The sequence below is a fragment of the Grammomys surdaster genome, unplaced genomic scaffold (assembly GCF_004785775.1).
Source record: "Grammomys surdaster isolate TR1022 unplaced genomic scaffold, NIH_TR_1.0 267, whole genome shotgun sequence".
In the NCBI taxonomy this organism is placed as follows: Eukaryota; Metazoa; Chordata; class Mammalia; order Rodentia; family Muridae; genus Grammomys; species Grammomys surdaster.
In genome coordinates this window covers 3,916,333-3,931,730 of record NW_021604708.1, presented here as the reverse complement: position 1 = coordinate 3,931,730, position 15,398 = coordinate 3,916,333, and the positions used below count along the sequence as shown (strand labels likewise).

Sequence of the window (15,398 nt, the reverse complement as noted above, 5' to 3'; positions counted from 1 at the left end):
TCACAGGTCCATGCTAGTGACAGGCAATGTGTTCAGCATACAGAAGTTATAAAATTTTAGGTGATGCTTATACTAATCCAATTTCCAAGAACATAGTTTAATTCCATTTCCAGGATGCCTTCACTATCTCCTAGATATGTAGATTTGTAACTATTTTTAACATGTATTAAAAATTTAAATTTATGTTCTGATCAATATTTTATTGTTTTCCAATCTATTCTAACTTTTACAGAGAAATTAAAAATATCAACCATATGTGCCACTCAGAGTCCAGGCCATCCTTGGTTATGCTGTTGAAAGGTATAGAAAGTTTTTATGACCCCTAACAGGCTGAGCAGAACGAAGAATGAAGGTCAGCTGGTTCACGAGCTCTAGGCTCCAGGAACTGTCTAACTATAAAGTAGATGACTGAACAAGATTAAATTCTTGAAAAAATAAGTACACAGGATGTGTTTCTCAGATGATTGAATGAACTTCCACTGTTTTTAAGATGGTGTCCGCTGATGTTTTTATGATTCCCCCTTATCTCCCTGGTTTGTACCCCCCAGTTTGTGGTTTTTTTCCTTTAAATACCCTTCTCCCTCTGGCCTTTGGGTCGACACTTCTCTTGTGAGTCTTGGCCTCAGCCGGCTGATCCCCCAAATAAAGCCTTTTGCAGTTGCATCAAGATCGGTGTCTCATGAGTCATTGGATGGCCGTAATCCTTTGTGGCTTGAGTGAGGGGTCTCCCCTATCCTTTCATTTTGGTGCATTTTCCGGGAAATTGTGACCACCCAAGTCTCTGAGAACCCACTTGAAGGTCCACATGCTGTGTGCTGTGTGCTGTGTGTCGGTTCTTTGCTTTTGTGTTTGTGAAGTGTCTGTGCCCATGACAAGGACAACAAACTGTGTACTGTGTTTGTGAGGTGTCTGTGCCCATGGCGGGGGCAACTGTCTGTGTACTGTGTCTGTGAAGTCTCTGTGTGCCCGTAGCAGGGACGGCCATCTGTGTAGCCTGATTTCTGTGCTTGTGGCAGGAGTGGGAACTGAGCAAGCCATGGAGAGCAGTTTGCAACTCTGGAATAGCGTCAGGTTACGAATTCTGGGAGGGAATTCATGGGAAGTGGAAGCAGTGGGACAGACATGTCAGCACACTGCAGGCTATAGTTCTCTAGAGGATGCTCTGGAGTTTGTTTGTATGGGAGATAGGGTCAGAAATGACCCCTTCTCTGTCTAAAGGCGATCTTCAATCACTGCTGCCTGGGGAAGCATCTGTTGAAGCTCTTGTGGCTTGTGTGTCTGTGTCTAATTCTGTGTTGTTCATTGCTGATGGTGTTAGAAATCTGTTAGATCTGGTCCAGTGTAGGCTGGCCAAGTCATCTGAATCTCTTAGGTTTGGTCCAGCGTAGGCTGGCCATGTTGTCTGGTTATTCGATTCTTTCACCAGCAGCTTTTCTATGTCTTGATTGTGTAACCTGGTTTCTGCACCTGTGACAGGGGCGAGAACTGTCTGTATCACCTGGTTTATGCACCACCCATGACAGAGATGAGCTGTCTGTGTTGTTTTCTCTGTTTTCTTGGCAAACTGTCTGTGTATTGGTTGTCGTTCTATTAGACTTTGACTGATGTTATTTTGGACTGAATCTACTGTGCTGAATATCCTGAGTTAACAGAAGGTAACATGGCCACTGGCAGAGAAAGAGATAGAGCCGCTGGTGCAAGGGAGCCTCTGCAGAGTGGAGAGGCAGGGGGGTGGTGCTGGTCGCAGCTTGACCAAGGCAGTCGCAGCAGTGGCATGCTTGGTGCTCGCAGCCTGAGCAGAGCCATACAGCAGGAGGATGATGACCTTGCTCAGGTCAGCAGTGGCTGAGGAGCTGGCTGGAGCTGAGGTGGAGCCAGGTCCTCCGGGCCCACCGCTCTCTCCACTGCTGCCACCCGCTCCCTTGCTGTCCACTCTCGGGCCACTGTTGCCCCTGAAGTATGTGCTGCACAGTTATAAGTGGAGACAAACTATTCATATACAATAAATTAATACAAATACAGAAAGGTTTAAAAATCCATTCAAGAGAGTGGCAAATGGAGAATGAGAAGTCTATATCACTGTAATTTGCTAAGATTTTTCTCTCAACTCAAGGCTGTGAAACAGTAGGGAGAATGACTGAGGATAGATACACGCTTATATGTGTGGGGTTTGTCTTACTCACAATATTGCAGAACTGCAATTTCTTTGACACTTTTGGACATATAAATCAGAGACATTTTCTCAATTTCTCCATCTGAGTATGCTAAAATTTGACCAGAAGCCCATCTCTGTGAATCAACACAAGGGGGCTAAAAGTTGCATAACCAAGGGTCAGAAAATTCCGAGTATTTACCACCAAGGTATTTTCCTCTGAAGAGATGCTTATAATTAGAGAAAAGGCACAATCTATCCAGTAGAAGAAAACAAAACAGAGCATTAGAAGGAGGACACTCTGGGCAGCTCTCAGCTCAGGGGGAGTTCTGTAGAGAAGCTTGGAGCTGAGAAGGTGGAGGACCTGCTGGTGATGTTTTTGGAGAAGAAATACCATGTAGCCACTGGCCCCTCCCATAGCACCCTGAAACACTGCATCTCTCAGGACCATGAGAGGGAGAACAATCCATTTTATTTCCTGAGTTTCCAGTGTGAAATGGCAATAATTATCTTCATTTATATGCTGTGATATATTTGGACCTGTACTTGTGATGGAATAGATTAAGTTCACGCATATTAAACCATTGAGTATCCAAAAGAATGAGAAGAATGGAACAATGTGCCATGCAGACTTTGGCCTAAGCCTGCTCCACCCAGATACTCTGGGACTGATGATGATGGCCTGGACCACAGTGAGGAGACTGCTGGTGCAGATGGAGAGGCCACGGGCTACCCTCTCCAGGTAAACAATTATTTTACAGCCTATGTCATCCAGGAAGTTTCTCAAACCAAAAGCTGCTATTGTCTTTGGCAATCCTTTTACAAGAAGGATTAGGATGTTTGTAAAAGCGATGTGGATGAGAATAAGGTGTATGGGTTTCCTCTCAGGGCTTCTCCACCAACTGAACATATAATTCACAGAAACAGACATGTTCCCCAGAGTGCCAACCACAGTCATAAAGAGGAAAATTATGTCCTTAATATACTTCAAAACCATTTCTTCCTTTCTAGTTAGAAAAACTTGTATCCAGGATGCATACACTTTTTGAAGGAAGCCTTTGCAATTCTAGACATGGGTCTGGATAGCACATTTTGCACAAATGCATGTTCTGGAGTTCACAGAGCAGTGACAGAGACATGTAATGTTGCAGATTAAGTCCCTGAAACTTCTCCTTCTTCCTATGGCCTCTGGGATATTTTGAGTGTGCAGTCAGGGGAGTTTGGTAGCTGGTGTTTAATCTAAAATTTAAAAGAAATATTTTTGATCTTTACACTAGGTAAATTGTCTTGTTCAAGTTTGTGTGTGTGTGTGTGTCTGTCTGTCTGTCTGTCTGCATGCATGCACACATTGTCTTTGTTATTTCTCACCATAGTTGAATTAAATTCCAAGTACCCATTACCAAAAATTCTTCCTCTGTTTCTCATTCTACTTCTTCCTATTACCCACCCAATTCCCAAATTCTTTGCCACATCACACTTAGATACTGAGAAGTCCTGCTGTTCAATACCTGTATCTTCTCTCACATTTAGTAACTTTACCTTCCACATCTTTCTTCCTTTGTTTGATATTCCTTTCTTATCTGCATCTTGAATAGTACAGTTTCTAGAATGGCATTTGACTCCAAAGCTTTATAACTGCAATTTTTTCATCTTAATACATTAAGTTTTTATAGTGACCGTTATGTGATTTTTCTCTGCATGAATGTTTACTAGATATTTTTAAAAATATAGTCCTCAGTGTCAAGTCAAGTTGTATAACATTTCCAGATAAAGCCCCACAGTTAAGGCTGAATCACCAGAAGATGTCAAGAAAAGACTCTTATGTGAAAAATTCATGTAACCACCAGGTTGCAGCCAGGGACAGTGGCATGTAGAACCCTGGGATGCTTCCTAGGAGAGTGGGTACCAAGGTGCTGTGATCCTATTGGATAAACCAGGGAATTTCTGACCCCAATGAAGGACCTCAGGACTTCTAAGGGAGCATGGAACAGTCTTGTACCTGCTATTACTGATGAGAGAGATGGCAGAAGGAGATTAATGAGTTGTTTGGTGCTTCCTGAGATGAGTGAAATTTTTGAGTTATGAGTTTTCAATATGGCTTCATGCAGCACAGCGGGGTGGGACATACTATTGTGAGCAAGGACTCTCCCATCTAAGAGGTCATGGTAGCATTTGTCTCTATGGGGCCTTGTGAGCAGCAGTTATGTCAGTTTGCTTTACAGACTGCTTCTCCTCATGTTTCCTTTCCAACCTGTTTGTCAGGCAGGCTGCTTTGTTGTACATCAATCCATGCTGATTTTAGGACTTAGACCTCAGCAGGATGTAATTATTTATGTTTTGGAACTCCATTTCCATTTCTCAGGATTTATGATTAGCTTTGGGCAGGGATTCGTAACTCACAGGACTATCTTAAATGTCTTTATCCTCATGATCTCATATGTGCCCTGTGAGAACCTAGCCTTGTTGCCAGGTTTTGTTCCAGGTGGCTTCAAGACTCTGGAAGTGTCAGTTGTTGCCTTTTCAACTGACCCTCTGACAAATAGCTAATTCTTGCTTGTATCAGGGAATCATAGAAACATAATACCATCCTAATATCTGCATATAATGAAGGATGCACCAGACATTAATAGGAAGCTCATCAGCATTTGTTATTGTCTTTAACATACACTTTAACTGTTCTTTCAAAGACTGGAGTCTGTAAAAATTGCTGCAATCAGTGATTTCAAGTCCTGGTGGAAAATATCAACATTTTTTTTTCTGTTTGTTTAATGCTAGCTTTCCTGGAGAGTCTCCATTTCAAGTCCTCTATTTCTGTTTCCAAACTTTAAGTCACACTTGAGACCAGGCTCTGGCACCCCTAGTAAGTGATTCATTCCTACTTAAGTGGACTGTCAGAGGAGTGAGGTGACCTATCTCTCACATTATTTGGGAAATGTTAAAGGAAATTAATTTAAAAGACAAGATTGATTTGTGTTTAGATAGATGGATGTTCCCATGAGTTTAACTCCCAAGAGCCTGAGATAGATTATATTCATTCATTCTGATTTGCTAAAAGCATTCAAGCAAACAATCAAGTAAAACAAAAAATATTGTTGTTCTTTGCTGTTTAGTTCTTGGATAAAATTAAGATGAGTTGTTTCACGATGTGCTACTTAACATTCTGGATCCTTATAGCAAGAATTCTCAAGATGGTAATGGTGACTGTTACACTTTGTGCTTTATAGCACTCCACGATGACTGAAGTTGAGATAACTATGTATAATATTAGGTGACATAATCAAGAAGGAAAATATGAATCTAGAAGAAAAACTTTCCATTTAGGAGCAATAAAGGTATTGTAAAAGAAAACATGTGTCAAATACTTAAAAAATGGAAATGCATCAGAAGTGGAAAGTACAAACTTTACAAATACCAATGAGTCTGTTGGAGTCACAATGCTGGCAAACATTTTTTTTTGTGTGTGTATTTTCTTTTGTCTTCTTACTTTTGAGTCAGAGTCTCCCTGTGCAAACTATTGAAAAACATTTATATTTATATAGCCTCTCTAGTGCTGATATTACCCATGTGTTTCATTATTGTTTCCAATTTTTGATAGACATTTGAAAATCTTCTCAATCTTTATGATTCCTTTATAAACTATAAGGAGGTAACCTTAGACACAGCTCTACCCAGAGCTCTGTCCTGTATCCAGCCTGAGGATGAACAGCAGTGCCATTATCTCCTAGAACTTGTTTCTTTTGATCTCTCTGGACCCAGGGACCAGCCTTGTCTGGGTCAGAAGGAAAGTGGAGGGCCCAAGGCTCACAGAGCCTCTCAACTACTCCCAAGCTTAGAGAGAAATGAAACTCTCCAAGTCACAGCTAAGGGGATCTAAGATCTTACCTCCATGTACCCACCTGGACCTCTGTGGTGCAGACAGGCTCTGCGGCAGCTTTAGGAAGGTGACACTTGTCAAGTGATATTTGTACTGTCTGGATCTTTGGGGCTCTTGGCTGTCATCAGGAATTGCGGACTTCATGTTTCATATTGTCACAGTGTCAGGGGGAAGGAAGGTCACCGCAGGGCCTAAGTCCCTGAAGTACAGCTTCCCCCTCTCCCACAGTTGCAGCATCTGTTTTGCTCAGAAGTTATTTCCAGCTTAATTAGTATTTAATTATTTTGAGAGGAAGGATGTGAGGTGAGAAAATGAACAACTAACCAAGTTCTGTGTACTGAGCTTCCCACATCTCCTGAGGACCTCCTGTGTACTCACTTGGGCCCTGTGCCTGCTGCTTCGGTCTCTGTGAGCTCATATGTTTCTTGCTTAGTTGATTCAGAAGGCATTGTTCTTTAGATGTCCTCCATCCTCTCTTGGTCTTACAATCTTTCTGCCTCCTCTTCCAGAAAGTTCCCTGTGCTCTGAGGGGAGGGATTTGGTGGAGACCACCCAGATAGATTCCCTTTCTGCCTAATATCTGCCTGTGGGTCTCTGCATCTGTTCTACTTCTAGATGAAATCTCTCTTATGGTGACTGAATGACACAGTGCTCTATGATTATAGAAAAATATTATTAGAGGTAGTTTTATTGATACATTTTTAAGACTAGTAGTGATTAGTTTTACCCTAGATTTATGGGAAATTTATTCTCTGGTTCTTTGTCACATGAGCTGTTTTGGGTATGGGTTCCTTTCTCTTGGAGTGGGACCTTAAGAAACATCAGACTTTGATGGGTTTTCCTGTAAGCTCTGTGCCGCCAGTGTCCTGGGACTTTTTTCAGGCAGGACAGACTGTTGGTCAAAGTTTTTGTGTTTGAGTTGATGGCCACATCTCTCTTTCTGAAACCTTAGACCATCCATAAATGTGTTTTTAAAGATTCATTCATTTATTATGTATACAGCGTTATGCTTGCATATATGCCTGCATGGCATAAGAGGGCACCAGATCTCATTATTGATAGTTATGAGCCACCATAATATTGCTGGGAATTAAACTCAGGACCTATGGAAGAAATATTCTTAACCTCTGAGCCATCTCTCCAGCCCCTCTCCTCTAAATTCTGTTCTATTTCCTCCCCCTCTTCCACAGGATTCCCCAAGCTCCACTTAATGTTTGGCTATGGATCTGTGCATTAGTTTCCTTCAGTTCCTGGGCAAAGCCTCTCTGATGACAGTTATGGCAAGCTCCTGTAGGCAAGCATAGGAGAATATCATTGATAGTGTGAGGGTGAGTTCACTCTCATGGCATGGGTCTCAAGCTGGGCCAGTCATTGGTTGGCCTGTCCCTTAAATTCTGCTCCATCTTTTATCCCTGCACATATTGTAGGCAGGACAAATTGTGAGTCTAAGGTTTTGAGGCTGGGTTAGTATCCCAATCCCTCCTTTGGAAGACTTCACTGATTGTAGAGATTTTAATCCAGCAAAATGGCTGCTCTGGAAAGGGAATACACCTCAAACTTTCTAGATCTATACAATCTAGCTCTAATGTAGATATACTCTGGATTACAGAATGCCATGACTGAAATACATGCCCTTAGTACACACCTATAATCCCTAACAATGAAGGTAAGGTTAATTTGTAGAAGGAAGCACTCAGGTTTGAAAGTTTAATCAAAGGACAAAGTGATGAATCTGAGAAAGATTTGACAGAATGAGTGAGAGATAGGATACACCCAACTCTCTGAAAAACAACATAGGAATGAGAGTGTACTTTAGAGAAGTCCAGGGAGATAAAAGGGGATAGTGCGGTTGTGTGTTGTGTGTGTATGGCAGTGTTAGTGGAACAGTTTTACAGAGACAGGTGGCAGAGAGAACAAGCTAAACACAGGCGAAGACAGAACAAGCCAGAGATAGAGAAGAAGCCAGAAGATTAGAACATATTGCCAAAGTTAGTATGAGGCCAGGCAGAGGAATTTACTCAGAAGCCAAGAGGAGCTGGATTGAATCAGTCAGCTTGGAAGATTAGATTGTAAAGAGGCTAGAAGCATCCAGGACTAGGCCTATGGATAGTTAGAACAGAGAAAGAAACACTCAGAACAGTCCAAGATGTACATTTGCACAGTTTGTGTAAAGTTCTCATTTTATCACTCCATCTGAGGAAATAAAATCGAGATTTACACCTGGTTATAGGAGATGGCTGTTTATGCTCCATATCTCTCATTGCTAGGGGTCTTAGTTAGGGTTACCCTGATAGACTCTTGAGAGTTTCCATTGTCCTAGGTTTCTAGCTTGCTTACATGACATCTTTTCTATCCTTAAGAAAATGCAAATTTCCTTTATTCTTTCTTTCTAAGGAAATAAGTCTCTATGGATACATAATTACATCCCCTTTCTCTTTATATAAATTGGATTAACATTCGTTCTTATGTATTTAACTTCAATTAAATTCTCTTCTGTTTTCTGTATGAGCCTATTTTCAGGCTAATTTATGAATGGATGCCACAGTAAGCTATTCCAGAATTCCCACATTCCAAGAATCCAGTTGCTTGTGAGGCCTTGACTTCTTAATTTTTCCATCAACTCCTCCATTCCCATCTTATTTTAGCCTGTTTTCTGTGGCCTGCCTTATGTCAGCAGGACCTCAGAACTCCTGCAGGTTGGAGAGAACCACAAGGCTGGCTCCACTGAGAAACCAGTTCTCCTGGACCTTAAAGGGAAGTATATATTCCATTCAGGAATCTCCAATTAATTTTTAAAAGTGAGTTCTTGCCAGATACATTGGACACCATCAGTTGAATTAATTAATTAATTAATTAATTAATACATTTTCCCTAAGATTGTGCTGTCTGTAAGATATGCTAGGGCAGTAATGGCACAAAGCTTTGGTAATAACCAACAAATAACTCCTTGGTCTATGGTCCTTTCCACAAAATGAAATCCATACTTAAGTAACCAAGTTACTTAAGTAACCAAGAACCTGAGACTAGATAGCCCAGTGACCTAAGGTATCGTTGAATAACTCTGCTCTAAAATGAAATAAAAAGAATGTGATAAAATGACTCCTAATGATATTATATTGTATTCACTGATCGTTTCTTTGCTTTGCTTTTAGCACAGTAGCTTTCATATAAAGTCTCATGGCCAGACATTAAGCAGAAAATGAGAAACTGTAGCACTCAGCCCAACATTGGATGTCTCCATCAAGTAACTTCCTCTAGAGATCAGGGAACCCCCCAAAATAGAAGAAGATGTTTAAAAAGCATTAGAGCCAGAGGGAGTAGAGGATACCAAGAAAATAAGGCTCTCAAAATCAATGTGAGCAAAGATCACATGAACTCACAATGACTGAAGAAGCATGCATATGGACTGCACAGGTCTGCACCAGATCCTCTGTGTATACATTATGAATTCAGTTTGATGGTTGGGGACTTCTAAGTATAAAATGAATAAGTGTCTGATTCTAATGCCTTTACTTCAGCTCTTGTCCTCCTTTTGGATTGTATTGTCCAAGGACATGATAATGTTTATCTTTTATTTTGTTATATTTTAAAACAAATGAATGCATGCATACATGAATGAATGAAAAGCTAGCCACTAGGGTAAAGATTAACAATGGAACTCTCACTTATGTCTTCTGATAATGCAAAAATCAGTTTTGTTTAAGAGTGACACTTGTTATATTAACCGTACCAGAGTAGGCCTCGTGCTCAAAAATAGTGTTGACCAACACATGCTTCATAGTTGTGTGTGTGTGTGTGTGCGTGTGTGTGCTTGGTTATAATTTAGTCATTCTTTTGTGAATATTTTTTACTTTTTTGTCTATGAGGGTTTTCTGTTGTATTGGGTTTTTGTTTGTTTTTAAAGAAAGAACTGGCAGTTGGGCTGGTCAGAGAAGAGGAAATAATATTTAAGGAGTTTGGTGAGGGGAAGAATTTGAGCAAAATATATTTAAATGTAAAGATTGTTTTAAAAATAAAAACATAATATATAAAATAAATTTAAAAATAAAATAATTATCTCTGGTCTAAAAGGGAGTACTTTCTTCTGTTGTCTTTGCTATTTGGTTTAGGAAATACCTTCTTTGTCTTTGAAATATAAAGAAGAACAAAACAGTTTAAAGCTTGTACTTATCTGTCTTGGTCACTCAATAAAAGACAAAAATAGATCAGAAATCGAGCCCTTCATGTAGCTTCCTGGAAGAGTTCTGTAGAAAAAAATTGGCCACCCTCAGAAAACAAACTGGGGCTCACTGGGAATCTCCATTTTGGCCCAAAAGCTGACCTCGTATAAAGGATATTCGCTTGTAACATTTTGGCATTTAAGATGAATAGAACTTGGCTAGAGATATGGCTCAGTGGTTAAAGTGCCTTGCTTCCAATTGTAAGCGACACCTCACTTAAAAGTCTAGTGGAGTGGCTATTTGCCTGTAATTCCAGCCTCAGAGACCAGGGACTCACTCTCCCTGGAGGAACTTGGAAAAAGGATATGACATTTTGGTGTGGTCTGTGTTTGATTGAAGGATCCTGATTCAGTGAAATGGAAGATTGTGGGTGATTCCTAACATCACCCTCAGACTCATGTATGTAGATGAGCACAAATATACATGTGCATGAGCACACACAGGAGGGGGGGGAGGTGTGAGAAAGGAGAGAGAGAGAGAGAGAGAGAGAGAGAGAGAGAGAGAGAGAGAGAGAGGTATACACACGTGGAAACTTCAAAAGTTTTACAAAGTCACTGCTTTTTAAAGGAAATTAGGAAACAAGCTGACAAAGCACATGGGCTTATTTACAGTTTGGCAAAACCAAGGAAAGACACTCACTTCTTCTCCTCTTCTCTGTAGCAATGTCACACTTTTACAACAGAAAGAAATCTAGGAAAGGTGCATGTCTCAGAATTGTGTGAAGCCTCTCTTGGGAGACAAGTTCCTTCTCTGACAATGCCAGTGTTTTCAGCCTTACTCCTCCCCAGGGATAGAACTGACTCTTGGGTAAATATTTGGTATTATTGCACCAATACTCTGATAGTCAAAAGGAGGGGACAATGTCCTGCCAGGACAGTTTCATCATGACACCTCTTTCTCTGTTGTTCTCATGCCCATTGCTCCTGGGAGAGCACATGACAAATTGGAAGTGGTGGGGAACTTCCTCCACTGTGGGGAAAATTTTAAAAGGCCGCCACAGTGGCGGGGGCCCTGGAGGGGCTTCCACCACTGTGGCGGGTCCCACATTCAGGAGGAAACCCTATAGTTCCAGCGGCCTAGAGGCCTTGGCGATGACAGGCCCCAATAACATGAGGAAGTCCTTGGTTCCAAAAAGGTTTATTGTCATGGTGGATGATAGATGGATCTAGGTGTACCCCCAAAAACTCAGGGCAGTCCTAAGTCATATAGGGAGGGAGAAATGGGGAAGATTGGGGGAGGATCTGGGGGAGGCATGTTTAATTTGCTCTGCCCTCTGGCCTTCATTAGTATGTAAATCCCTAGGGCCTGAGGACTATAGCCTGGTCTATGTAATTCTATGGAGATTGTGACTGCTTTTCAGGATTCTGGGTTCTGGGGGGCACCAAACTCCTGGTAGTTCTCATGCAGAATCCCATCTAGAATCCGCAGAGTCTCGGGGTTCTAGGCACCTGCTTCACCATGACCCAGGATACCCTTATGCAGTCCCACACTCCAGCAGATAATCATGGAAGCCCATTGAGGGAATATTCATGTGAATGTTCATTAGTTATTCCTGTAAGTGTTTCTTCTTGGATGCAAGGGTATCCTGGGACTTGGAAGTCCAGGAACCATACAGCTCTGAAGGGAAAGATATCCCAGCGGAAGGAATCCTGAGACATAGGACCTCAGGAACCACACAGCTCTGAGGTGGGACAGTTTCCTAGTAGAAAGGTATCCTGAGACATGAGGATACAGAGACTACATATCTGTTAGGAAGGCTCCTCAGCAGAGGCCTTAAAGCTCCCAGGTGTGGAGTGTCACAAGCTGAGCTCAGGAGCTTCATCCCTGCAAGGGCCTCCTCCTCATCATCATCCTCCTTCTCCTCCCCATTTCCTTCTCCTCCTCCTCTTTCTCCTCCTTTCTTTCTCTCCCATCCCCTTCCCCTTCCATCCCCTCTTCTCTCCATTGCTTCTTTTTTTCCTTGGGTTCGTCCAACAAGTATTAGTATTCTGTCTCAACTCCACCTTCACAGTCACCTGACAACAGCCAGGTATGCTCCTCCCCACAGTTACCTGGCAACAGGCAGGTAGGCCTGCCCACTATAAAAGGGGCTGCCTGCCCCCTCCTCTTTCTCTTGCTCTGTTGATCCCTGCCTGCAGGTTCTCTGCCCCCTCTCCCTTCCCCCTTCCCTTCCCCCTCTCTCCATGTGGTCATGGCCGGCCTCTACTCCTCTACCTTTCTGCCCTCTCTCTCTCCTCTTGCTCTCTTCCCTCCACCTTGAATAAACTCCCCCTCGTGGAACCGCCTGGTCTGCTGTGGTCTGTTCCAAGCTGTGTGCAATAAATCTAACAATGGTGCCGAAACCCAGGAACGAAGACTTCGAGGACCTCAGCTGCTGTGACCATGCAGGATGGAAGAAACGTCACCACTGCCACTGTTACACCATGCAGACTCCATCTGCTGCTACCTGCCGTCACCAGGCATGTGAATTAACATCTGCTACTGCAGACAAGCCCCATCCGCCCGCTGTGAGGCTCATCAAACTTCCACCACGTGAGCTGAGCCACCACGGCCGCCCACATGGTACTCTGCCATATGGCTGGGTGGCAAGACAGTCCCGCAGATCCTCTGGTTCCACATTTCCTGATATCAGACTGCACAAACTCGTAAACAGACACCAGAATATTAATCAGTAAGGAGTTTCTGGTCAGCGTGAGGGACCCTGAACACCCGGTTAGTGCCTGGCCAGCACTTCCTGAACTAAGGGGTTGGCTTTTCATGGTCCCAGTCCATATGGCTTCTAGCTGATCTGCAACCACCTGTTGGGTGGTTTTTCCCCTCGAAAGTAGCTCCCAGCTTCCCCCAAGTTCTCTCAGCTGCCAGAAATCCTGGTACCGGGTGGGGTACTTTCTGGCATACTCCAGGAGTTCCGCGAGTCCCCCATTATATTCTCATGATGACCTGATTATCTGGCCTGAGCCTGACTTCCGTTACCAGTTTTTCTTTTGGGACGCCAAATGATAACTTGGTAACAGCCACAATCACCCAATGGGCACATTATCTTCATCCGTACCTACAGACGCATACTGCCTGCAGTCTGATAACTGGAAAGAAATTCCCTATATCCCTTTCCATGTGTTCTGCCTGCTGCCCACCCAAGGTTCTACCCCACACCTCTTTCTAATCTTTCTTTTTAAATTAAACCAAAATGGAGTAATTGTTGTGACTCTAGCAGACGTCTACAGGTTCCACATTCACTGGCCTAGCCTAGAACTGCCGCCAGAGACACTGGGCAGTGATTTCCGGCAGCCAGCAGGAAGTTCCATCCTGCAGCCACCAATGCTGACTGCAGACCTGACCCGCCTGCAGCACCTCACAGCTCCAACCTGCCAGCCATATGATCGTATGCCAGTATTGCCAGCTTGCTTATTCTTGTCCTAGCCAAATGCTTCTTTGCTAATACAAAAAATGTGCTTTACCCGCCAAAGTTACTTAAGACTCTTTCCTAACCTGTCTTGATAGATTTTTACTACTGCTATTGAATTCTATTCAGTTACAACCAATCCTTATGTCTCTCAATCTTGTCAGAAGTCTGCTAACAGTATTTTTTAAGTTTATGGCTGACAGAATTCCCAAAGCCTCTAACAGTTTTCCAAGTGGTTTCAGAAGACTTGGACACCGGACTCCTGGAACATACAGCCTTGATTGTATGCAAACAAATGCAGTGGACTAAACGGGATACCCTGAGTCAAATGACTTGGCTAAATCAAGGTAAGTCATTTCTCATGTCACGCGTATCCATTCCACAGAAAAAAGCTCTGCGTCTTCTGTGCTTGGAACCAAGAGACTATGGAGACCATGGGAACTGTTGGCTAGTGGACTCTGTCACTTTTTAAAAAATAATATATAGCTGGTAGATTGTTGTTTACTCTTTCTCAGACTTCTGACTACATTGACAGCTAAATTTTCACAGATATTATCTGTTACCTCATTACCTAAACTCAATTGCCATCAATTAAATGCTTCATATTTCCTCTTCTTGCTATCCCACTGTCCCAAATTATCTGAGTTCTTATAAACTTGCTTAACTCTAATAAAACATTCCACTATACGATCCAACAAAGGCTCATCTTAAAGACTGCTTGTCTTGTTAACTCATGCTGTTATCTGTTTTGTAAACTTATAAGCCACAGGAAACCCACTCAGATCTACCTCTCATGGACCAGATAGATGCCATCCAGATAAGTGCATCTACCTAAAGTTCCCACTTAGTACCTATAGTTTCTTCTTAATTGTAGCTCCTGCTTCATGGCAATGGGGTCATTTCCACTGTTTTCCCCAAGTAAGCAAGAGATTCAAAGTCATATGATGGGCACAGTGGAGTAGGAAGCTGATTACAATCTGTTCCTCCAGCTTTCTAGACCCCCTGAGCAGGTCTCAGATGACCTAGGAGCAATTTTTTTTTTAAAAAAAGGCAAAGCCTCTATTTTTACAAGCCTTGATTAAGTTAATGACTAGATATATTAAAACACTAAGGCACTGAAATGCGTAATACGTGTATTTTTACTTCACAGAAAAATGAGTGTTAAGAGTAACTGGTGCATTTATCAGTGTGTTCTTCCTCATTTAGCAATACTGTCATCCCTTCTGATCAGGACAAAGGGGCCAAGAATCCCAGAGCTATGGTTTAGAAATATCTTAACATTTAGTATTGTAGATGCATACATCAAGGGAGTGAAATATTCCAGATTTAGGGTTCATGGGAGATTTAGAGGGACACTGAAAGACTATATCACAAAGAGAACTAGGGAGAAAGGGAGGAAGGGAGGGGGAGGGAGAAGAGAGCAAGAGAGGAGAAAGGTTGACAGAGAGTGGAAATGATAGAGAAAAAGAGATAAAAGAGAAAACTCACATCACTATCACCTGGAATGGCACTGATCACAAGAAGTTACGCCTTTGAAAGGCACACAGCTGGTGAGGCCATAAATAGATAGTAAAGAAAGCAACCATCAGTCAAGACAGAACACTTCTTTTGATAAGTCTGCCTACTCATGTAATTCACATTTGTAACAAGCTGACAGAGATTCTAACCACAGTAGTAGTTTCCAATCTGTATTATAAAACATTTTGACCATAGTTTAATGCAAAAAGCAACATTTCAGAGACCCACAGC

The 15,398-nt window shown here is 42.3% G+C and overlaps 1 protein-coding gene across 1 annotated transcript; it reads right to left on the bottom strand.

The window, feature by feature from the left end:
• Positions 1 to 2,264: 2,264 nt before the first annotated feature.
• On the bottom strand, positions 2,265 to 3,149 carry LOC114628283 (vomeronasal type-1 receptor 4-like). The gene has a single exon (XM_028776253.1). The coding sequence runs from the start codon at positions 3,147 to 3,149 to the stop codon at positions 2,265 to 2,267; it is 885 nt and encodes a 294-aa protein (XP_028632086.1).
• Between the last annotated feature and the right edge of the window lie 12,249 nt (positions 3,150 to 15,398).